The sequence below is a fragment of the Exophiala spinifera genome (assembly GCF_000836115.1).
Source record: "Exophiala spinifera strain CBS 89968 unplaced genomic scaffold supercont1.7, whole genome shotgun sequence".
Lineage (NCBI taxonomy): Eukaryota > Fungi > Ascomycota > Eurotiomycetes > Chaetothyriales > Herpotrichiellaceae > Exophiala > Exophiala spinifera.
The window spans coordinates 2,299,365-2,322,447 of record NW_015622519.1 but is presented as its reverse complement, the minus strand read 5'-3'; the positions used below and the strand labels follow the sequence as shown (position 1 = coordinate 2,322,447).

The following is a 23,083-nucleotide window of genomic DNA, read 5'->3' as shown; positions in this document are numbered from 1 at the left end:
AGTGGCGAGTGGTGAATATCCAACAATCAAACCACGTAACCTACGATGGTCAGTAGCGACGGTACGGAGTACGAGTAGCAGCAACGGTGTCGGGGAGGGGGGGGGGGGGGGGGGGGGGGGGGGGGGGGGGGGGGGGGGGGGGGGGGGGGGGGGGGGGGGGGGGGGGGGGTCAATGAAAGGGTCAAACGAGTAAAAGTGTATAGGTGGATGATTTGGACATCCCGCATGTATTTGTCCCTACCCCTTCTTTTTTTAGGATTCAGGAACACCTGACACAAGGTAGGTAGGTAGATAGACACCTAGGTAGAAAGTCGGGGGTTTGCTCTCATGCGCCGACGGCCCTCCCACCGTCGACTTCCAGATTGACGCCGGTGATGAACTTCCCTTCGTCGCTGGACAAGAAGGCGCAAATGTTCGCGACGTCGCCCGGGTCCGTCAACCTCCCCAGCGGCACGTTGAAGAGGAACTTCTTCACGTTTTCCTCGGTGTAGGGGACCCCCACGAACTGCTCGAACAGCCCCGTCCCGGACAGGAGCGGGCATATGGCGTTGACTCGGATTTGGTCCTTGCCGAACTCGGCCGCGAGACCTTTGGTGGCCTATTTTGTTGGGTGTTGCGTCGACGTTAATAATTGACGGTTAACCACGTCACCACAATGCATACCACAATGCATACCACAACCGCGTAACTCGAAGGCCGTACAGATGGCCGGATGGAACACGGTGCAGACGTACAGGTTTCCAGGAAAGCATAGATTGGGGGATAGGTGGGTAGGGGTGGTGGAAGGGTGCAGATAGGTCACAGGTAGGTGGACGAGGGAGTGCTAACGAGTTAGGGAAGGTAAAACTCACATTCGCAACGGCTCCTTTACTGGCGTTGTACCAGACCAATCCGGGCCTGGGCCTCATGGCACCGATGCTCGCAATGTTGATGATGGCACCACCGCCCCTGGCCTTCAGGGCCGGCACGGCCGCGCCGACGCTCAGAAAGATGCTCTTGACGTTGACGGCCATGACCTTGTCGTACTCCTGCTCCGTCACCTCGAGGGTCGGCTTGTTCTTGTAGCTCGTGCCGGCGTTGTTGATGAGCACGTCGACCCCGCCGAACTTGTCGACGGCCGTCTGCACCATCTTGTCCCAGTCGGCCTGGACCGTGACGTTGGCCGTGAGCGTGTGGACGTGCTGGTCGTTGGCCGAGTAGGCCTTCTGGAGCCCCTCGCCGTTCATGTCGGCCGCCACTACTTTGGCCCCCTCCGAGACGAACTTCTTGGTGCATGCGAGTCCGAACCCTGAGGCGGCGCCTGTAGGTGACCAAAAAAAAACAAGAAACGTGAGTTGGTGGAATTCAAGCAAATAAAACAAAAAGGGTAGTCTGGTTATATGCTCCCTGGGCCCAAAGTGTGTATGGAGAACAGACTGGAAGGGGAGAAGAGAGAGTGGTAACCAGCGTCTCTTCCAATGGATACATGAGGTGAAGAGTGAGTGCCAGGTCGTCCAGCCTAGTATGCACGTACCGGTCACAATGGCGACTTTACCAGCGAGTCGACCTGAGCCGGTCTGTACCTCGTGTAGACCAGACATGGTTGCTTTGGTTTGGTGCGGTTCTCGATATGATATGGAACGCGGACCACGGTTCGCTCAAAGGACAAGAAGTGATGGGAGTTAAGGGTGTGTAGGTAGGTGTATGTAGGTACGAGATAGATGGCGTGACTTGATGAGGCTCACAGCACAGACAAGTCAATCACTCACTCGGGGAAAGATTTAAGTTGCTGACTGAGAGACAGAGAAGACGAGGGGACGAGTAGATGGACGAAAGGATGAATAACAGAAAAGACAAGTGGAAAATATCCCACCTCAGTCCTTCATATTTTTGAGGACCTTCAACGAGACAGACAAAGGGACAGCACATTATTGCCCGAGGTTGTCCTGGCCCCCTCATTCATTCACATCCGTGGCGGAGAAAAGGAGTGATCTAGGGAGTACAGAGTGCTAATGAATACTCGGGTTTCATAACTTAGGAAAGTATCGTCATAGGTACCTAGCTAGGTCGTCGATCACTGGCCAGTCGACAGACTTCAGAGCCTGGTACTCGTACTCGTTCCAGCTAAAGTTCAAGGGATTGCGGGGGAGTGAAAAGAGAAATGATGGAGACGGGGGGGGCATGGGACCGGGTGGAGTCCGGACAGACCGGGCCGGCCGAGGGTGAGGGAAGGACGGCAGACTAGATTTACGAGTATACCAAGAGTACGGAAACATTCTCGCAATAGCAATAAAAGATGTGTACTCCGTGCCCCTTCCTATGAGACATACCTACCTGCAGCCCAGCCCTTATGGGTAGATCTCTTGTCTGAGGACAACTTATGCCATAGTAGCCGCCTTTTCCTACCCAACCACTGCTACTAGTCGCTCCTCCAGGACCATCTGCCTTGTCCTCAGCCAGTACGATAACGAACCCAGTTTAACCTCTCCATCTACACGCATACACATTAACCGACCTTGTCATTTGGATCACTAGAGAACTTGAAGACGCTCAAGATCTCAAAAATCCATCGCACCAGACACTTGTTGTGTTTCAAAATAGTAGAGACGGACTCGATCGATGCAACCTCCGTCGGCCATCAGCGAACTCCACGCCATCGAGTGACGCTTCGTAGGGTTGGGGTAATAGGATACTCGAGCCCCAGCACAAAGCGATGTCCCTATCACATCTTCCCTGGATTCTCGACAATATCAATCCGACAAAGCAGAATAGGCTTGAAGCATCGGTCGCGGAAAAATGCGTCGCGGGAACAGCAACTGCTAAACCATGTAGGCACAAACTGTTGTATCCTCACACTTTGGTAGTCCTGTAGCCATAAGACAGTATTGTTCCGCTGTATAGCAATTGTATGAATGTTGTAGGTCACGGCCGATCAGACGAATTCACGCTGAGCTGCTGTTCAAGCCCTCCCCAACCGGCTTCCGACTTGTACGTTATGTATCTCCAAATAAGTGTACTCTGAAATCATACCCTTGGATGACCGGCCTGACTGAGACAAAACCATGTCGCGGCACGACTTTGCCTGAAACGAAGTCGCCATCTTGATGACTGGGAAACAAGAGAGATACGCAATATCGCTGTTCACAAAGAAAGGTCTCAATTGATATGGAGCACCTACCGGATGTGAACTGGGTATCCTAGTATACATTTCTTTATTGCGCAAAGCGTCTATTTCTTTTTGCCCTTCTTCAACCGACTCTCTTCTGCCGTCCGCTTCTTTTTGGGAGCACCCTTGCCTCGAAGTTTGGCGAGCTGGATGTTTTCGAGTCTGGCATCTTCGTCTTCGTTGCTTCCTTCCAAGTCAAATCTCTTAAACTCGTTCAGCATGTCCTCCACAGTAGTCGATCGTCTCGGATAGTATGAGGCCAGCGCAGGACCTCGTAATCTCGCTCGGAGGATTTTGTTACCCAGTCGCTGTTGGTTGGGGTTGAACGTGGTAGAGAATATTGAGCATTGGAGCTAGACCAAAGGATCCAGGTTAGCAGTGGCCCATTGTACAGTCGGGCGCAAGGTCTGAACTGGAGGAGGTTGAGAGAAGACAGCCTCCTTCAAAAAGGACTCTGCGGTTGCGGTCGTACCTTTGCAAGCTCTAATAGTCGACCTCTTGACGCAGAAGCCATGGCAATGCTGTGAGAGAAGGAGGAGGAGACGAATGTGGCGATGGGTGGAATATGGAATTCGTCGAGTCGAGTAAACTGCGTCTTTGGACGAGAAGCCAAAACTCGAGAGTCAAGACTGCATTCGGCTCAAATTCCCCATTTGGGCTCCTCGCTTAAACTTGCCATTATGAGTTCCGCTTCTTCACCTCGTCCATCAAAATCTCAGGCTACATAAAGATGTACCAAATCTTGCAACACGATATGGCACCGCTAGCAGACCTCATAGTTACTGGGTATTTTGTAATATCCCATATCACATATTGATTTTGACCGGACATAATGTCGAATATCGATAGGAGAAACAAGAGGAAAGCCGAGGGTGATTACCATCCCCAGACTTCCAAAAAGCCCCATCATGATCGAACTGGCGCCTTCAATGTCAGCTCTCTGGAGAACAAGAAGCAGAACGGCCATGCCGCCTCCGCTTCACTTCCACCGTTGCCGGACATCCAGGAGCAGTACATCGACGAGGTGTTTACGCACATGTCTGTTTCCCGCGAGAAGAACTACGACCGACTGGAGTTTCTAGGCGACTCCTACATTCAAGTCATCGCTACCCAACTCATCTACCAGAGTTCAACGACCCTCTCAGCCGGCGAGATGTCACAGCTACGCGAATCACTGGTCAAGAACGAGACCCTCTCACAGTACACTATGCTCTACGGCCTCGACCAGCGACTCGAGCAATTCAAGCGCCTTCAGAAAGGCATGGGCTCGGCAGCCTGGCTCAAAATAAAGGGAGACGTCTTCGAAGCTTATGTGGCTGCCATTGTCCTTTCGAGCCCGGATGGTTTCGCCATAGCCAAAAAGTTTCTGACTCAGTTGTGGGCGCCCAAAGTCGAAGCTGTTGTCGCTGTACCTCAGGCATCACCAAAGAGCAAAGAGGAACTTGCCAAGAGACTCCAAGGTCACGGTGTCTTGATCAAGTACCTCGACGAGAGAAAGCCTGATATCCACTACGGCCAGGGTAAAGAGACCTATTATATTGGAGTGTACTTCACCGGTTGGGGGTGGGAGAACCAGTACCTCGGGAGTGGAAAGGGGCTGAGCCGGACTGCAGCGGGACAAGAAGCGGCGGCCGTCGCTTTGACGAACCATCCCCTGATTGACGAAATCGCAGCGGTAAGGGCGGCCTTCTACGCACGCAGGAAGGAGGAACAGAAGGAGAAGGAAACGGACAGGCAGACAGACCTTGGTACGAACCCAAAACCGAAAGAATGAAAGCTGGGTGAACTTTGGCTGTACTAGCAGCACGAATCAGAACCAACCTGGAAAGCTGCAGATCTGTTATCCATGGGCAAACTATCGAAGACGTATGTCTCGAAGCATTGGCAGGTCTCAACCCCGAAATACAGAGAATTGTGTGGCCGAGCACAACAACAAGCGAGATATGGCTAATGGTCTTTGCGCTATCTTCTGGAGGGAGCAATATCGCGAGAGTCATCTTCCGACACTGTTTGCAGACACGATGTCTGCTTAGAGCCTAGGGACCAACCTCAACTGTGGGTCGAGTGTTTTGGTCAGAAGGTACAGTGACCCCTTTCGGCTCAACCTGGCGTTTGCGGGACACTCTCAACCTCAAGTGAGAGGCCAGTGCTTCCGTAAGAACCAGCAGCTTCATCCGTCCACTGTAAGTCACTCGTTCGGAGAAGACAAGAAGAATGGTCGAATAAATGATGCTGAGGAGGCGGAAGTCTTGGGGAATATCAACCATTTGATCGCATCTCCACTGCTTCCAGAGCAAGAAAGGCATTTTGTATTCCTAGCCTTGCTCATAAAGATTTCATTTTTGACCTATCAGGCCCAGTTTTAGATTCTTCTTCAACCCGGCTCTCGGAAAATACCAGATCTAAAAGTTGGTATCTGGTCTAGTACTGTGTGTAATGTCAAGCCCTGCTTTTTCTTGAGGATTGGAGTTCATGGTCGTGGACATAGGACACATCCCATCCCTTCCCGTCCAATTCATACCTCGACGCACATGCTTCTTCTGTCATCTAGTCTACCCGTGTATTGTCGTTTCCATCCTAGTGTGCCGTGTACTGTTGTTTCCATCGTAGAATGTCTCCTTTACACAGGTCTAAATTCCCTAGTGACTCTCTTTGGTTCGTAATATGGAGTTCCAAGAGGTATAAAGTCCATATCGTATCCGAACTCCTTGGGTCCACCGACCCTCACACCCTTTTCCGTGTACCTATCAATCAAAGCGTTCGTCAGTTAACACGGTTTTCCGTGTGTGGGTGTGGCTGGTTACACGCGTCAGGAGACGTCGCCGACTCAAACTTACCAATGAGGGTGCGCGACAAACGCAACGACACTAACTCTGACGCCGTATCTGAGATCCTGGGTACCCAATGCGTACCCGTCGGTTCCGACCAGGGAAATCAGATCTGGCACCGTACACAGGATCTCGCCTCCCTTGGCTCCCTTATCGGTGGCCTTGGGGTCGACGAGTGCGGCGTAGAGGTACTCGTTCTGGAACGGCAGGATCATGTCCCTCGTCTCGGTCATGGCGCTGTCACCGTACTCTTGCTCGTCGCTGCTGATGGGCTTCAGACGTACCGTGCCCTCCGTGTACCCTGCTGCCGAGACGTAGCGGTTGACCGAGACGATCTTGCCCGTGTACAGCACACGGCCGGAGGGGTTTGCTTCGACCTTTTAAATCGTTGCGTCAGTCGACCATGTGCTTTGAACACTTTGATTTCCTCGTTCCAAACCCCAAAACAAAAGCTTAGGACTCTCTGCTGGGGGTTAGAGAGCGACACTTACTATGGCCTTCATGATATCCGTCTTCTCCTGCCGAGCAAGGTAGACGGCACGCCCAATGTACCAGGCCAATGAGGTCGTTCCTAGCGTGCCGACTTTCTTTGCGTCCTTGATTGTCATCGGCGGTAGGACCATCTGACTGAACAAGCCGAGTTCGTGGCCGGCCTTGCGATGGATCTTTTCGAGCTTGTGGGGGTCGGATGCTTTGTGCACAGTCACAACGTTGCCGTTGCCGTCACTCTGTGTGCAAGGAGAAAGAGGAATTCCGAAGACTAAGTCAACTCATTAGCATTTTCGGAACCTGGAGCAGTCGAAAACAGAGGTATGCCCACGGTAAGGAGTCATTATGTAGATTCTCGGGTATGCACGCCCCATAAAGTCACCGTCAATCGTCGGGACACCACCATATTGCGAACCGACTAGGAGTGGTCGAATACCGTTCATGCCACCGATTTCGATCTATGCAAGGTCAGTCTTGACGAACTCGCGAGAGACTGTTTCAGCAACTTACGGCAATCTGTGCATCCATCTTCACCCCGGGGTGGCAGCTCAACAGGGCGTCCGTGGCGTCGATGGACTCGGTTCCACTGGGAATACGTTCTAGCGTGACAGTAGGGGCACTGTACTGATTAGCTGGTTGAGCATCCCACAGTGACAAGGTTCATCACTCACCCGTATGAGATACTCCCTAGCACGTGGCCGTCCTCTGACAGAGTGTCGATGTCGACAACTGCCATGCGCTTGCCGGCCTTGATTGCTGCTCTCGCAGCCATGTAGCACATGTAACCTGGACCGCCGCCGCCGCAAGCCAGGATACTACATCCAGTGGCCAAGAACTCACAATCGATTTCAGACACCCACCAGTTGCCGTCCTTGTCTACCTCCGGTTTGTACTGACGGATATCGATAGAGGCAGATGGGCTGACGAGGAAATCCTTCGGATCTTTCTCTGCGTTTGTCGTCTTTGAAGCCTTGACTTCTCCTTCCTGGACGGCAGACAACTCGTCGATGTTGTCCAGGGGTACGTAGTCGAGAAGAGCGTCTTGGTTCAATGTACCGGCCTACAGAGACTTAGATCAGTCCACCGTGATGATTGTGGGCAGCCGGAAACAATGATACTCACAGCTCTGACAACGATTCTGCTTGCTTTCATCTGAACATACTGCAGAGGCATGTTCTCAATCGTGGCGATACGAACGGACTCAGGATCGGCACCAGCATCAATGGCAATGTTCTTGGCCTCGGTGCATACTTCCTCGACCGCCTTCTCCTCGTCGAGACCTTCAAGAACCTTGACGACATCGATTTGTCCCGAGATTTTCGCGATAGCAGCACCGACAGCATTTGCACAATCGTGGAACCTAAGAACAAAGTCAGCAAACCCGTGCTTTAACCAGCTTCGGCTGTACGTACGGTGGTCTGATTATTCGGCCAACCCCTTCCAGGTCATCCATGTGGACGATGCTGCCACCACCGACAAGTATAACGACGGCGTCATCGGCACTCAACTTCATTGAATCGACCGCGTTCTCGAGCAGCTTCTTCATACGAAGTCTGGCTTGTGAAATGACATCCTCAGGGACGTCCTTCACTCTCGACTTATCCCCGATATCAGCGTGACCGCTCGCGACGACGATATCCGTAGTCGTTAGAGTGCTGCCTCCAAATACGAGGCCTTCGGAAAGCAGTCGATGGCCTACTGATTCGGGGCCAACGATGACCTTTCCGTTTTGCTGTTCGACCTTGGTACCTCCACCAAGTGCGACGGATAGCACCTCGGGCATAGGAAACGCACTTCTGACACCGCCGATCTCGACCCATGTCCCAGCTTGACGCGGAAACCCGGACGATAGAAGAGCACAAACATCTGTCGTTGTGCCACCGACGTCTGCGACGATCACCTGTGCGTCCTGGATCTTGCCTTCCTTGGTGTCGAGCCCGGCGAGGTAAGCCGCACCAGAAGCACTGTTAGTAGGACCACTTGAGAAAGTCTTGATAGGACACTTCTCTGCGGAGTCGGCATCAATGATAGTGCCATCATTCTGGGTCAAGTACAGCGGACACGAGAGGCCTAAGCCCCGGATAGCAAGCTTGAAGCCTCGGATGGTTTTTCTGGCGAACTTCAGAATGGAGGTGTTGAGGATTGTTGCGTTTTCTCGCTCCAGATAACCCAGTTGACCGACTGTATGGATGTTTAGTCAGAGTCTGGCAAGTTCATCTACAAAGCAGCATAGGCTGGGGAACATACTGTCTCTCGACAAAACCACGTCAGCACCGGGAAGTTCTTCGAGTACAATTTCCTTGACTCTGGCCTCCTGCTTTCCTGAAATGTCGAGTGGCGAGAACACTCCAACGACGGCGATATCTGTGATGCCCTTTTGCTTCAGGACCTGGCACTCCTTTCGGATCTGCGCCTCGTTAAGAGGCATAATCTCACGTGTATCGACTATTCCATATCAGTATGGATTCCTGTGTTGTGTAAAATCGTTGGTCGCGAGTCGTGACACTCACATTCGAGACCACCATCGAGATAGGCAACGTGACCGTTCAGGATCCTCGCGAGAATAGGGGGAAAGTCCATGAACGCCGGGTTCTCCTTTGTGTAGGGGCCACATACACGTAGGACACCGACACTTCTCAAGTTTCGGTCGTCTGCTTGGACAACTGCATTGATGAAGTGCTGAAAGAAGCGTCAGTCTCAGCCCAAAGCCACCCGAGTCTTCTTTCAGATCCAAACCCACCGTCGTACCGATCATCACGGCCGAGATATCGTGTAAAGGAATACCACATTGGGAGATGGCGCCTTCGATAGCTTTCGTGATGCCTTCAGTCACGTTCGCGGTCGTTGGCGTCTTGAAGGCAGTCCTGATACCTCGGTGTTGAAGATGTGCCTCGCCAGGATCTTTTTTGTCAGCTGTGGTTCGCTGGCACGATGCTTCAACCAGCCGGTTACTCACGAAGTATGACACAGTCAGTGTTGGTACCGCCGACGTCCACGCCGATTCTGTATACCTTCTGGATGGCCATGGTGGTGTGATGTGATGTCTTCCTGTATTTCTGCCCTCGCAAAAGTCCACTACAATAGCGAAGTATCAGATATTGGTCTGGCAGGCCACCCTATACTATGTTAGACAGTAGGGCGCTCGGTAGCCAGTCGTCTTGTGGCCACGGGAAATGGTAGGTCGTGTCCGTCAGACTATAATCCCAGATCCCCAAGACGGCTTCGAGTATTGATTGCTCTTGATAATGGAAATAGCCGCCATTGAACTCGCCCGTTCTAGACGGACTCCACATCTGCCTCCGGATATCATATGGGTTGGAAGTCGGTTCAAGGCTTTGGACTACCGGATTGTTCAGCCACCAGAAGGCCAAAGATGGCGGTACCACAGATCCCTGCGATAAGCCAAGTACGGGGACCTATGTCGGCGAGGGCTTCCAAAAACCGTCCTCCGCTTATCTCGATTGCCACAAGCGGGATGATCACCACAACTAGGGTCCACCGAGTGAAGCTCACTGGGCCTGGCCGCTTGCCAAGTCCTATCGATGCGGCGACGGCGATCCGCGCATTCGGGTACCCTCCTTGGTCGGCGAGGAATACCCCCATACGACACGTCTATCAGTCAAGGTCAAATACCGGGTGCTCAAGGTGTTCTGAGGTCTTCGAGAACCATTGTAAGTCTTATCAGGGATCCTCATGTGAACCACCTTGATGTCCAGGGACCCTGTCCGACCACGCGATAGAGACCTGGGGGTAGCACTATATAGTGGATGAACCTGACTTCTTTATCACTTGGTGCGGAGACTTGAAACTTATCCCTACTTGCAAAAGCATCCCGTTGCTGCTGTCCCAAAAACTTCTTTGGTTGTCGGCACTCGAAACAATGTCACTCGTTAGACGCGCGCTGCGCAAGATTGAGCTCCCGGAGGACGAGAGAGGGAACCGATGGCAAAACGAAGATATTCTGCCCGTTCCCCCTGAGCGCCAGACCTGGGGTGAGTTGCCATCGTCGACATATCACTTGTGCTCGAGTCTCACCACGTTTGCGCAGGGCCTCTTCAGTTCGTCGAACTATGGTTCCTCATCAACTTGAACATGTCGACCTACCAGACAGGTTCGTCGCTGCTGGCTTCTGGCATGACATACTGGCAAGCCATCATTGTCATCTTGGTCGGCAACGCCCTGGCTAGCTTTTTCGCCGTCCTCAACTCGGTCTCTGGTGCTCAAAGCCACATTGGCTTTCCCATTGTCTGCAGAAGTGTCTGGGGTATGCATATCATCACGACTGTCCTTTTTGTTCCCTGTGGCGAAAGTCGACCTCTGACAATCGATCATAGGCATGTGGGGTGCATATTTCCCGATCCTCAACCGTATCTTGACATCCATCACTTGGTACGGAGTCCAGGCTGTCATTGGAGGAAAGATGATATACGTTTGCCTTCGATCAATCTGGCTGGATCTCGATAAGAGAATTCCAAACACCTTTCCAGAGGGCGTTGGAATCACCACTGCACAGTTCGTGGGATACGTGCTCTTCAACTTCCTGTGTGCCATTTTCATCTGGTTCAAGCCCGGTCAGTTGCGCCCATACTTCCACGGTGCGTCGGTCGTCGTCGGCATCACTCTCTTCTGTCTTCTTGGATGGGCCGTCGGCAGCAGCAAAGGATACGGCAGCGTTTTCAGCGCAAAGACCACAATCAGCTCCTCCGAGTTGGGATGGCAAATGTCCGCTGGCGTCATGAGTGTGATCGGCAGCATTGCTTCGGGTATCTTGAACCAGAACGATTTCACCAGATTTGCAAAGCGTCCAAGCCATGTTACCTACACCCAGGCCTTCTCTTTCATGCTTACCAGCTCCCTAATGGCCATTATCGGGGTCATCGTTACTGCTGCCACTCAAAACCGTAAGTCTGCCGCGCTTTGATGGCGAAGAGATACTGATGATACTCCAGAGTATGGCGACGGAACGGCTCTTTGGGATCCTAGCACCCTGTTCATGGCGATTCAAGACAGGGATGGTTCCAGAGGTCGAGCAGCTGCTTTCTTCCTGGGCATCGTGTTCATTGTTTCGCAACTGTCCATCAACGTCGTCGGCAACGTGTTGGCTGGTGGCCTCGATGTTGCCAGTGTGTTCCCCAAATACATCAATCTTCGCCGCGGTGCATACGTCCTCGCTGTACTCAGTGTGGCCCCTGTCCCATGGCAACAAATGTCGTCGGGCGGAACATTCTTGGCCGTCCTCTCAGCATATGCGGTCTTCCTGGGCCCCATGATTGGTCTTTTGTGTGTTCACTTCTACCTCATTCAAAAGAGAGTGTTTCACATCCCCGATCTGTACGTCGGCTCGAAGAAGTCGCTGTACTGGTATTACTATGGCACCAACTGGAGAACAATTGTCGCGTGGGTTTGTGCTGTTGTCCCCAGCATGCCTGGGTTCGTGCATTCCGTCAACCCAAGCCTCCACGTCGCCGTAGGTGGGACCAGAATTTTCAGTCTCAGTTTCGTCTTTGGGTTTGTCGTCGGTAAGTTTTAGCCCTGCTCATAATTCCCGACGGCTTGCTGATCTGAGTTTTCCCACAGCCGCTCTCATTTCTTACGTGCTTCACATCATCTTCCCGTACAGCTATCCCACTCAGACAGCCCTCGAGGGTGAAGCAGAGCTCCGTGCTAGTTCTGAGTCTGATCAGGCGGAGCAAGTTATCGAAGAAACAAAGGTTGCTTAGAAAATTAAGCGCTCTTGTCTCGATTTATATATGTAGATGGTAGATGAAACGGAGTTTGTGTGTCAAAGTCATGAAAGAGACGGTCGCCCGTCCAGGATCCGAAGACAAAGAGTTCAGTATATACCATAATACCGGAAATATGGGTGGTCCACCATGGTAAATATCAGTGCATATGCTACTTTGACGCTCCTTCCTTCCTCATGTTCGTTCTGATATCTTGAGACAAACTTCATTACTGTCTCAATCTCCCTTACAAAAGCCCATTTGCCTGCAACCAAGGTCTGATCTCGGAGGCTGCCCTGGTCTTGTACGCTGCGTTCATTTTGATGTGGTCACTGACCACCTGGAGAGGATTTTCGATGCCAGGGATATCCTGGGCAGCGAAAAAATCGGCAATGTCTTTCTCGACGGCCAGCTCATCGAAGCAACTGAGCCCACTTTCGATGAAAAGTGTGAGAGCTACGCTGTTGGTCGACAATCTTTTGTAAACCGTCTCCCAGTTTTCCTTTGTGTATTCCCAGAGCACAGAACTGCAGGGCCCGTTGGCGAGAGCAATGGCAACAAAATGAACGTTCTGCAGCGGAATATTGTCCTCCGACAAAAACGTAAAGTCAAGAAAGTCTCGTGCCATGGTCGAGATGCTTGTCCGACCCATTGCTGCAATGCAGATTTCTCGACCATCGATGGATTGATTTCTAATGTATTCCGCTTTGACGTCCAAGTACTCTTCTTCTCCGCCTTTTGCAACAGAAATGCCAAAGATAGGTGCCTGGAGATTTCGGTTGATAGAGCCATGGTCACCGCTCTTCCACGATCGAAATCTGCACTTGACCTCACGAACGACGTCTTCGTCATCAGCCATGGCAGAGAGTTGAATTATGTTCTTCTCAAATTCACCGTTGACATAGCTTTCAGCCTGGCCCGTCCAGCTGATTTCGGACTTGACTTCACTCAGCAATTGTTGGGAGTAAGCCTTAACCGCTGCCACAGCTTGGATATCATTGGAGATTCCTGACAAGATCAAAGAAATGGCCTTTTTGACTTGCGACCAAACGAAGCAATCTCTTTCCGTCTTGAAAGCCGGTAGTATCGCCATTAGGTCACCGACAGGCCTTGAGCCCGCAAATACAAGAGCCCTCATATCAGCAAGAATGCCCACCTTGTCCTCACTTGACAGGCTCTGACGCATTTGAAGAATTGAAAGAAGATACTCTGAAGGGTAGTGGGTGCGATAGAAGCCGGTATGATCGTGGTTGATTTTGGACACCGCTGGGGTTTTGATCATTATCGACTTTGTACACAGCCGTTTCCAATCGCCTGTGTGTTTCTGCGCATCAAGACCAATAGGTATATGCCAAAGTGAATCCTTGTCAATGGTTGCCTTCCGAATGAATGGTCTCTGGGACAACTCGACGCTGTCCAGCGCAGGGACAACATTTATCAAGGGAAATCCTGCCCGATGTATCCAAGAATCCATCAGCCCAGCCACGTCTACACCAGACTCTTGTGAGAGAGCTCGCCACAAGTCATCTGAGGTTGCGTTGCCATATAAGCGGCTTTCAAGATAGGCTGCGATGCCTTTCAAGAAGGGTCCTTTGCCGAGATAGCTAGCAAGCATGCGGATGACCGAACTTCCTTTGCAGTAACTGATGCTGTCGAACATTTGGCGTGCTTGGCTTTCACTCGCGATGTCTACCTCGACCGGGTGTGACGCGTCTAAGCTGTCCAGTGCGAACGCTTCTTCCATGGCCTCATCGACAAATTGCCCCCATATATTCCAGTCCGGATGTAGTCGATCAACGGCAAAATAACCAGCCCACGTTGCGAAGCCTTCGTTCAGCCAGAGCTCGTTCCATCCACTCATTGTAACCAGATTCCCAAACCACTGATGAGCAAGTTCGTGTGCAACAACATAAGAAGCCTTCGACATGAGTCGGTTGTCTGCAGTGACTGGATCGAATAGAATCTTCGTCGGTTTATATGTGATTAATCCCCAGTTCTCCATAGCGCCGGAAATGAAGTCGTGGACCACGAGATGGTCACATTTCGGAAGGGGATACTCGACGCCAAAGCTCTCGCTGAATAAATCAAGAGTATCACAGGCATCTTTGAGCGCAAACTGAGCATACTGGGTGAGACCCTTCGTGGTATAGATTCTCACGGGAATTCTTCCAGAGCTGTAGGTTCTCGTCGTCAAGGCTTCAGCGTACTCAAAGTCGCCTACAGCCCACGCAAGAAGATATGTGCTCATGACAGGGGACTTCTCGAAAGACACTGTCTTCAAGCCCTTTTTGGAGCCGTCGAGAGGTCGAGAGGACTTCTCAGGCATGTTACTCAGGGCAGTCAAGTCTAGAGGAATTTCCAGCTCAAGTTCGAAGGTTGCTTTCAGATGAGGCTCGTCGAAGCACGGGAAAGCCCTCCTGGCATCACAGGGCTCGAAGTGAGTTGCCAGCATGTAGCAGTCACTACCCACCTTTACTGAAGCAGCATCTAGATCTCCATGAGGTTCATATTTGGATCTATAGAATCCAGTCATATCAGGGTCAATTTGACCTCTGAACGAAACGTGGAGGCGGAATGGGCCTTTTGTGACTAGCTCAGTGAACTGCAAGCAGACTTGTTTTTCGTCTCGGCTGGGCAATATCGACGAGGCATCCTGGACTGTGTACTCCGGTATCAGCTTTGCCCTTTCCGATAGCTGGTGACGTGACGACGTATACAGCGGACTGACCTAATACATAGTCGAGACCACACTTGACCTCAGCACGCAATACCTCGAGGTTTTCAGAATGCACGATGATTTTGTTGGTCGACACAGTGGCTTCAGCGTCGATTACCGCCTTCCCTTGATAACTCCATTGTCCTCCAAACTCAATATCGAAAATGGAGAGTTGATAGTTGGATGGCTTAATGCTGTAAGCTTGTCAGTTTGCCATATTTGACTCCGGCTTTGTCTCTTGGTCACCTCTGTGCAAGCAGCGTCGGCGCCTTACTCGTGTCCTGCTCAAGCAACATGGCGTTGTTGGATCATTGAACGGTGACTTGTTGCCGTTGACCTGACCTTGCAGTCCGAATAAAAACGACTTCAGCCATCCAAGACACTCTCGACCTTGTAAGGTGGGTGGCAAGATAGGCATGACCTCGACCCATCATCTCGGCCAGAACTGCCATTGGACCGTCGCGAACGTCCTGATATGTCAAACGTGGAGGTAAGGGCTAGGGAGGCCACCAGGGTTCGGTTGCCGCTACCGGTCGGTCACGGCCATCACCGCCAGCCAAGGCTAGTTAAAGGTTGTTCCAACACCTGGACGCACGGCCTCAAGAGCGGGCCTCGAGCGCCTCTAACTTATAGATTGTAGGCTCTGTAGTGGACCCCGACTCCGTACGGCTCGGAAGAAGACGTAGCTGGATACTCGATGGGCACTTGATAAGGACGTCGGTCGCCGAGGCCTTCCTTTCATCATTTGATACCTACTCCTTGCTCGATCCAGATATCCCCTTTTGAATGTCGCGCTCACCACACCCGTGATGATACTGCCTCGGCCGTCCCGATGCCCCCTGCGCGGCAGCCCAAGGTGCGGTCGCGAACCTTCACCTCCTGTCTTGAGTGTAGACGAAGAAAGGTAAAATGCGACCTGAGTGAGCCGAGTTGCAACAATTGTCTCCGGCTGGGTTTGACATGCCCTGGCTTCTCCATCCAGCTACACTGGTTGCCCAAATGGCAATCTGGAGCATACGACAAGGCCAAGGGAGCGGCTGGTGGTGACGAGATCCGCCGGGCTCGGACGGATATCTTTGGTAGTATGTGGTCGCCCGAGCCATTGGGTTCTCTGTTGAGAGTGCTCTTGCTGATAGAGACGAATAGCTCGCTCCGGACTTCAGTTCTCTGAGGACCTGATTCAGCAACTCTCGGAGTCAAGTCGATCTGCACAGGTGGACGAAGCGCTCGAGACTTTGGAAACTCGTGTCAGAGAATCAGCAGTCGGCCTTGATCGTCAACAGCACTGGCAGATGTTCGAAGGGCCGTTCTCTGTCTTCTGTCCACCTCTGTCCATGGAGACTCTCGCCGTAAAAAGGCCTAAGCTGGCCACACCTCGTTTACCCAACAATGACTCCAGTGCTACTTTATGGCTCTCGAACGATGACTGGTTCTCAGCAGTGCCAGACGAAGTCTTTCCGAATGATGCACTGACAGCCGATTTGCTTGACTTCGACCTTGGAGACGCACTTTCAAGCATCGAAAAATCTTCGTCCCTTGACTTTGAGCACGCTTTTCAATCTGGGTCCTACGGCGACCGCTCTTCTGAGGACAAGCCACAATACATTGAAAATGCCGTGGACAAGTTCTTCGCGTCTAACGCACCAGGTGCACTGAGCAGCTTTTACGGACATCCCTCTGCCACATCATTGCCCAATGGCTCCCCATATCTGCCTCACAACGTGCGCTTTTTGTTGTCGCACTACACCAGCCATGTCATCGACTCCCTGTCGCTTCTGCCCACTAATCAGGCGCCGTATCGCGGAATCCATATGCCATATGCGTTGACTGCGTATGGCGAACTCGACATCATGGGCCAGTCGGGTTTCGCGCGGGTATCCCTCTTGTACAGTCTGCTGTCCCTAACCTGTTATCACTTGAGCTCCCTTTATGAGCCGAGTTCAGGTGGACATCGACCTGAAGGATCCCATCCCAACCCTTCGAACTCACGATACTGGAGTTCTCAAGGACTCAAGTTTCGCGACATAGCTCGCACCTCGTTCCGCAAATGTCTTCAAGCCATGGTCTCGGACCCTTCCTTCAAAGTCAAGTACAAGGAATTGTTCGTGGGTGCCATGAGCCTCATATGTACCGGGGTAAGCTGCGCGTGTCAACTCCAAAGCTCCATCACTTGCTGAACAGAAGTTACTCAGATCATCAGCGGCGACCCATGGGATGCACGCTTCTTCATTCTCCAATGCGAAGACATCGTCAACAGGATCGGACGGACGAAACGAAGGTTCTCAGACAAGGCTCTCCAGCTACATCGGATTTTCTCGTACATTCGAATCATCGAGCAGACGACTTTCGTGCAGACGAGAGATCAGTATCTGGACACGCTCGACAAGCATGCCTTGTTCCCCGAGCACGTCGAGATGGTCAAGCAGATCCCACACGACACCTTTTCGCACTCGGCGACCGTGGCAAGAAATCTGCAGACCATGTCAGATCTCGGCTTGACAGGGCCCGAAGAGGAGACCTTCTACGAACTGTACGGCATCCCGGGCTCGCTGATGCGGCTCATCGCTCGCACGAACAACCTCATCGCAGACATCGACCCGCCCGAACTGCACGGCACCTCTCCACCGGCGATGCCACCGTCAGTCGTCGAAGCGGCCGCCGCGCTCGAGAACGACATTTGCAGATTCCAGCTCCCGAAAACAGGGGACGCGGCGTCTTCGGGCCGGGGCACCGACCTGGCCACCACCGTAAACCCGTCAGAAATCGTGCGCTCACATATCGGGACGGCCATTCACCACGCGCTGCTGGTGTACTTCTTCCGCTTCGTCCGCGGCACCAACCCGATCATTCTTCAACACTACGTCGAGAGCATCCTGAGCAACCTCGAGAGTCACCAGGCGAGCAAGCACCGCTTCTTCGTGGGCGCGCGGCTGGGAACGACCGTGTGGCCGAGCTTCATAGCGGCCTGTGAGGCGCTGGGCGACGACCTGCGCCACCGTGCCGTGGTTTGCATGAGGCACGCCACTTGGGCTGGGTTCAAGAATGCCGAAGCCGCCGAAGTCGTGGCGCGTGAAGTCTGGAGGAGGCGCGATGCGGGCGAGAACGACGTCTCGTGGAGCACTGTCCTCCGTGAGAGTCGGACTATATTGCTACTTACATGAGAGCTTGGTTCGTTGACCGGGACGATTAAAACGAGGGATGAACCGACAATTGTACATCGTATGATCCTCATTCACAAGGTGAATGGATCTTCTCATATACGCTCTAAACAACACCATCTTCAGTCCGTATGAATATACCCAAAGTGCAAGAATAATGCTGGTAGCCGCTAGGATAGTGGGAGTGCCACCTATCATTGACAGATCATACATCGTTTACATCATTATTCTCATCGTCCAGAACAAAACTCCAGCAAATTCCAACCCTTAAATGCCTAGCTCATTGACAGCATTTCTCATCTTTGAGCGGTGGTGGCCAATGCTGGGCCAGAACTCTCTTTCGTGATGCTAACATCACCGGCTCCTCGAATCTCAGACTTGTCTGTGACGCGCGCACTCTGACCTTCGACTGGATCTCGAGGCTTCCACCCCAAAGGGACCCCATCGTCAGTGAACTTGGCCCATTCAAAATATCCGCACCCTTCACCCCCATCAGGCTTATTGCCGACCTGACACATCCACATGTACCGACCTCTATTCGCCTTCTGCTTCTGCACGACCTTCAGAACGCACGGGACATTACACCGACATTTGGGCGTGTATTTGGGCCGGAATTCCTCCCTGTACCATCGATATGTAATGTTGATCCTCTTGTTGCCCGCGACGGGGTGTGGCGTGACAACTTGCGCTGGTGCAATGCTATGTTTCCACTCCTCTTGCATCTCGGCGTGCATGACCAGTAGCGAATTGTGAGGGAGGTGGATGGCAATCTGGCCAGAGACGTCCGCTGCCAGATCCGGATTCTCCTCGTCTTTAGGTACGATTTTGCGCACGCGAAACTCGCGAGCCACGCCGAGGGATAGACTGCCTATCACGGCCCTGGGACCAAGGTAGGAAAGCTGATCGGAGTGGTAGCCTACATGCTGAGCGCCACCATCGTAGCAGTTGACAAATGCTGCGTTGGGCTGCCAGGGTTGCGGGGTTTGGTATTTGAGCTTCTTGCCGTCCATATAAAAATCGCGGATCCGTATAGCTATTTGTTCATTGACGGCATCGCGCACCAGGACCTTCACTCGCTGCATGACTGGGAGGATCTGGCGAATGTCGCCTAGGTCGTTGCCATTGTAGTAATATTCCGATCGCTGACGGTGGATATCGGCAAGGGAATCGACATAGAAACAGGCTGTGTGCGGTGACTTCACTACATTGTCGAAGATCTTAAACGAGATCGACTCGTAGCTTGGGACTTCGGCAAGAAGTTCTTCGAGGAGGGCATTGGCTAGATCAGGCGGGAGGAAGTTGTGGACGATGGAACACGGCGTGTGATTGGAAATGTCCTCAGGCGTGTAGAGATGGAGGGTTCTGCCCTTTTTTGTCAACTGCTGCTTGGAGGGGGATTTATTGCTCGTGGAAGAGAAGGGGAGTGCGCTTTGTAGCCCAGGCGTTGTGAGTCTGCGCTTTGTTGGGGACTTCGTTGCGGACAGAGAGTCCAGAGCGAGTGTGACTGAACCGTCATGGCAGAGGAGGACTTCGAGTAGGTCATCGTGCGTCCTGTCCGGGTATAAAGAGGACAGGATAGCCAGTTTTACATCTGTCGACTCCTCCTCGTCATCTTCGCTCAAACAGCGTGATGGAAGTTCAGAGAGGGCAGTCTCAGCCCGTGGTGGTGACGAGATGCGCCGTCTTTTGCGGGATATGAAGGCATCCATCGCGAAGGACCTGGGTTCTCAGAACAGGAGAGCCTCTGCTTGGTGCCATCATCCATGCTCGACCGAAGCTGGTGCTGATGCTTGGACTCTGAGTTGCTGTGGAAGTGTCGAATGAGAAGCGGTGGCGGCGGGATCTGAATAAGATCGAGTAATTGTCGAAACGCGGATACGGGGCACGCGGGGCGAAACCTCGGCATCGCAGCCACCGTCGTCGTCGTCGGCGTCTTTGAGCTGCCTCGTCCCTGTCCACCGCGGCCATTGATACTGTTGAGTCGATGCATCGGACCAGGAGATCATTCGTGGGAATTCGAAAACTCTCAGCCAATCCAGACCAAACCGGCGCATGATGTGTTGTGGCTGCTGCATCAAGAAACCAGACTACAAGCGTCTCACCCGTCCATCCTCGCCATGCTAGAGTACCGCACACAGGGGTTTCAAGGCTACGCAGTCAAATATTCGCCCTTCTTCGACAACCGAATCGCTGTAGCGGCATCGGCCAACTATGGCCTGGTGGGCAACGGACGCCTGTTCGTGCTAGAGTTGACACCGCAGGGGATTGTGCCTCTGAAGAGGTAGGAGATTCATTCGGTTTTGAGGAACTTACGAGGCTGACCATGCAGCTATCCTACCCAAGATGCCCTATACGATGTGACGCACTCGGAAGCTCATTCATTCCATGTCCTGACCTCTTCTGGCGACGGATCCCTACGACTCTACGATGTTTCCCTCGCCCCCGAATTCCCCATAGCCACCTTTCAAGAGCATTCTCGAGAGGCCTTCTCATGTAGCTGGAATCTCACCTCGAAAGCCACATTTGCCTCTTCATCATGGGATGGATCCGTGAAGATATGGAATCCCGAACGGCAGCAGAGCCTGCTAACCCTTCCCACACACTCCTGCACATACAGTACGCAATGGAGTCCGCATACAGACGGGATGCTCAGCGCAGTATGCTCGGATAGTCATCTACGTGTATGGGATCTCAGAACTCCAGCAAGCGCAAGCAACCATCTCACAATGCAAATACCAATCCATGCTCCTCTTTTGTCGACAAACGTTGCAAAATTCCAACCTACATTTCCACCCTCGGAAGCCCTGACGCACGATTGGAACAAATACCGGGGTACCATCGTGGCCACTGCAGGAGTTGACAGAATCATTCGAACATTTGACATTCGGCAGCCTAAAGGGCCCTTGCAGCTGTTACAAGGCCACTCATACGCCGTACGGAAGGTTGCATGGAGCCCACACCTCCCCGATCTGCTGCTGAGTGCCAGCTACGATATGACATGTCGGGTGTGGACAGACGGCAGTGATCAAGGCGCCCCTGCTCGGGAACTTGGCCAGATGGGACGACATACCGAGTTCGCAACTGGGGTCGACTGGTGCCTTTTCGGCAGTGAAGGATGGGCGGCGAGTTGCGGATGGGACGAAAGACTGTGCGTATGGGACGTACGGACAGTAATGCACTCGTGAGGAAGAGGTTATCGAAAGGAAGTGCGCAAATCTCGGAAGACTATTGGGTATATCTAGATAGTGACAATGATGGTTTCCAGAAGATGACCAAAGACAGCGCGATAGCACTCTCTAATGCACAGCTGGATAATAAAAATGACAAAAGTGACAGATTTGAAAGGTCACATAGCTTGTGCACCCAGGCTGATCGGACACGAAAACGAGGCTGTTTGCCGTGTCATGTTACATTTTCTTCTGGCCGCAAGCCAGTGGTGTACACAGTGCAAGGAACTTGTAGGAATCTCGGAAGCTCGCAGTCCTGGCGTAGATTGAATAGCTGTGATGCTAACCAATCATCTGACGACGAGGCTTCCTCGGAAAGGGGTGGAGCAGATGATCTCCCTCGACGTCGACGACCTGCCCTCCCCGTCGTGCCTTATCTCTCGACCTTGATAGGCAGCGGCCGACAATTATTATATCGTCTGGTGAGACGCAATTCCACGCCAAAAACCTTGTCGCAACCCGATACCACTCACCCTCAGCTAAACCTAATGATCTTCCTCGTCCGCAAGCGCCGGTCTAGTGAGTCTGGAGGACCTAGCTCCTGCAGCGAGACCATTCACATTGCGAATGGACCTGCGGACGGGGATCGCCTGTGTACAAGCTATGTCGATCTTGCCAGAGTACAGTAGCACCGTTGCTACCGACCCGGAAACAAGCATGCATCGGGAGGGTTTCTGGAAACGAAAGAGAAAGCTTGTTCCCGCTACGAAAGATGAAGAGGCGCGGATCCAATGCGGATCCTCAGCGCACAACATCCTCGAGCAGTCGACCAAGGCAAGTAATACAGTAGGTTGGGGAGCTTGTACCGAGGTGCCTGCTGCTTGTTACCTAGGTAGGTAGGGATCTGAGAGGTACCGTGGCGTTGGTTGTATAAGAAGACGAAGTTGTCCCTCGACGCTTCACGGCTCTCTTCAGGCCAGGGCATTCTCTTCCGCTCACCGGATACCTACAAAGGAAAACCGAGGTGCAGACTCGGGCTCAGGACACCCCTACGCTCGTTCACACACTCTATACAGACTCAACGGTCGTTCAGCTTCTTTACAAGAGCCCAGAGCATCGACACGGTAGACAAGATGCATATCCCTCAGGTCCGTCCGCGCGTCGTCGGTCATCTATCCATCATCTCTTGAGACCCCCCCCCTTGTCTTACATAAACCAACCCATCTCATCGATCTGATCCTAACCCTCATCCAACACTACAGCTCCTCTCAGCAGCATCCCTCTTGCTCTTGCTTCCGGCCGTTGCTCTCGCCGCGCCCAAACCAATTGTACACACGCGCACCTCGCCATCGTTGTTCCCTCGATCCTTCACGCGGACCCTTGGGCGCCGTGAGACCTGCGTCGACACATGTGGCTCCACGTGCTACTGGCAGGAAGACATCGACGCCGCCGTCCAACAGGGATACAGCCTCTACCAGTCCGGTGAGACTGTCGGCGACAACGACTACCCGCACGAATTCGACGACCGTGAAGGCTTCGACATCTCCGTGTCTGGACCATGGTACGAGTTCCCTATCCTGAGTAGCTATAAGGTCTACACCGGCGGATCGCCGGGGGCGGACAGGGTTGTTTTCAACGATGTAAGCGTCCCATTTCCTTTCCTTTCACTCCTCACAGAGCCCACCGGGTGGCTTGACAACTTCTCCTACGTCGACAATGGAAAGCAAAGAGACGATGCACTAACACACAGCGGTAGGAGGGCACACTCGCCCTGGTTGTCACACACACAGGCGCAAGTGGAGATAATTTTGTCGAATGTAGCGGTGCACAGCCTTAAAATTCAGAACGTGGTAGATT

General features: G+C 52.6%; 10 protein-coding genes across 10 annotated transcripts; 5 read left to right on the top strand and 5 right to left on the bottom strand.

Moving 5' to 3' along the window:
- Positions 1 to 325: 325 nt before the first annotated feature.
- PV08_09843 (uncharacterized protein) lies at positions 326 to 1,580 on the bottom strand (the record flags this gene model as incomplete). Its single annotated transcript, XM_016384159.1, has 3 exons — positions 326 to 598; positions 852 to 1,300; positions 1,514 to 1,580. The coding sequence occupies 3 exons, from the start codon at positions 1,578 to 1,580 to the stop codon at positions 326 to 328; spliced, it is 789 nt and encodes a 262-aa protein (XP_016232782.1).
- A 1,627-nt stretch (positions 1,581 to 3,207) lies between these two features.
- PV08_09842 (uncharacterized protein) lies at positions 3,208 to 3,659 on the bottom strand (the record flags this gene model as incomplete). The annotated part of the gene is made up of 2 exons (XM_016384158.1): positions 3,208 to 3,498; positions 3,618 to 3,659. The coding sequence occupies 2 exons, from the start codon at positions 3,657 to 3,659 to the stop codon at positions 3,208 to 3,210; spliced, it is 333 nt and encodes a 110-aa protein (XP_016232781.1).
- Positions 3,660 to 3,977: 318 nt separating this feature from the next.
- On the top strand, positions 3,978 to 4,919 carry PV08_09841 (uncharacterized protein; the record flags this gene model as incomplete). The annotated part of the gene is made up of 1 exon (XM_016384157.1): positions 3,978 to 4,919. One exon carries the CDS (start codon positions 3,978 to 3,980, stop codon positions 4,917 to 4,919), a length of 942 nt encoding a protein of 313 aa, XP_016232780.1.
- Positions 4,920 to 5,765: 846 nt separating this feature from the next.
- PV08_09840 (uncharacterized protein) lies at positions 5,766 to 9,488 on the bottom strand (the record flags this gene model as incomplete). The annotated part of the gene is made up of 12 exons (XM_016384156.1): positions 5,766 to 5,889; positions 5,983 to 6,350; positions 6,465 to 6,733; positions 6,794 to 6,920; positions 6,973 to 7,094; positions 7,147 to 7,522; positions 7,585 to 7,822; positions 7,875 to 8,643; positions 8,710 to 8,907; positions 8,973 to 9,141; positions 9,203 to 9,363; positions 9,419 to 9,488. 12 exons carry the CDS (start codon positions 9,486 to 9,488, stop codon positions 5,766 to 5,768), a joined length of 2,991 nt encoding a protein of 996 aa, XP_016232779.1.
- An 854-nt stretch (positions 9,489 to 10,342) lies between these two features.
- On the top strand, positions 10,343 to 12,182 carry PV08_09839 (uncharacterized protein; the record flags this gene model as incomplete). The annotated part of the gene is made up of 5 exons (XM_016384155.1): positions 10,343 to 10,454; positions 10,511 to 10,726; positions 10,797 to 11,363; positions 11,412 to 11,981; positions 12,040 to 12,182. 5 exons carry the CDS (start codon positions 10,343 to 10,345, stop codon positions 12,180 to 12,182), a joined length of 1,608 nt encoding a protein of 535 aa, XP_016232778.1.
- Positions 12,183 to 12,432: 250 nt separating this feature from the next.
- PV08_09838 (uncharacterized protein) lies at positions 12,433 to 15,197 on the bottom strand (the record flags this gene model as incomplete). Its single annotated transcript, XM_016384154.1, has 3 exons — positions 12,433 to 14,843; positions 14,914 to 15,095; positions 15,148 to 15,197. 3 exons carry the CDS (start codon positions 15,195 to 15,197, stop codon positions 12,433 to 12,435), a joined length of 2,643 nt encoding a protein of 880 aa, XP_016232777.1.
- Positions 15,198 to 15,733: 536 nt separating this feature from the next.
- PV08_09837 (uncharacterized protein) lies at positions 15,734 to 18,062 on the top strand (the record flags this gene model as incomplete). The annotated part of the gene is made up of 3 exons (XM_016384153.1): positions 15,734 to 15,983; positions 16,048 to 17,036; positions 17,094 to 18,062. 3 exons carry the CDS (start codon positions 15,734 to 15,736, stop codon positions 18,060 to 18,062), a joined length of 2,208 nt encoding a protein of 735 aa, XP_016232776.1.
- A 293-nt stretch (positions 18,063 to 18,355) lies between these two features.
- PV08_09836 (uncharacterized protein) lies at positions 18,356 to 19,768 on the bottom strand (the record flags this gene model as incomplete). Its single annotated transcript, XM_016384152.1, has 1 exon — positions 18,356 to 19,768. The coding sequence occupies one exon, from the start codon at positions 19,766 to 19,768 to the stop codon at positions 18,356 to 18,358; it is 1,413 nt and encodes a 470-aa protein (XP_016232775.1).
- Positions 19,769 to 20,176: 408 nt separating this feature from the next.
- On the top strand, positions 20,177 to 21,244 carry PV08_09835 (uncharacterized protein; the record flags this gene model as incomplete). The annotated part of the gene is made up of 2 exons (XM_016384151.1): positions 20,177 to 20,340; positions 20,389 to 21,244. The coding sequence occupies 2 exons, from the start codon at positions 20,177 to 20,179 to the stop codon at positions 21,242 to 21,244; spliced, it is 1,020 nt and encodes a 339-aa protein (XP_016232774.1).
- A 645-nt stretch (positions 21,245 to 21,889) lies between these two features.
- Positions 21,890 to 23,063, top strand: PV08_09834 (uncharacterized protein; the record flags this gene model as incomplete). The annotated part of the gene is made up of 3 exons (XM_016384150.1): positions 21,890 to 22,072; positions 22,489 to 22,866; positions 22,983 to 23,063. The coding sequence occupies 3 exons, from the start codon at positions 21,890 to 21,892 to the stop codon at positions 23,061 to 23,063; spliced, it is 642 nt and encodes a 213-aa protein (XP_016232773.1).
- Positions 23,064 to 23,083: the final 20 nt, after the last annotated feature.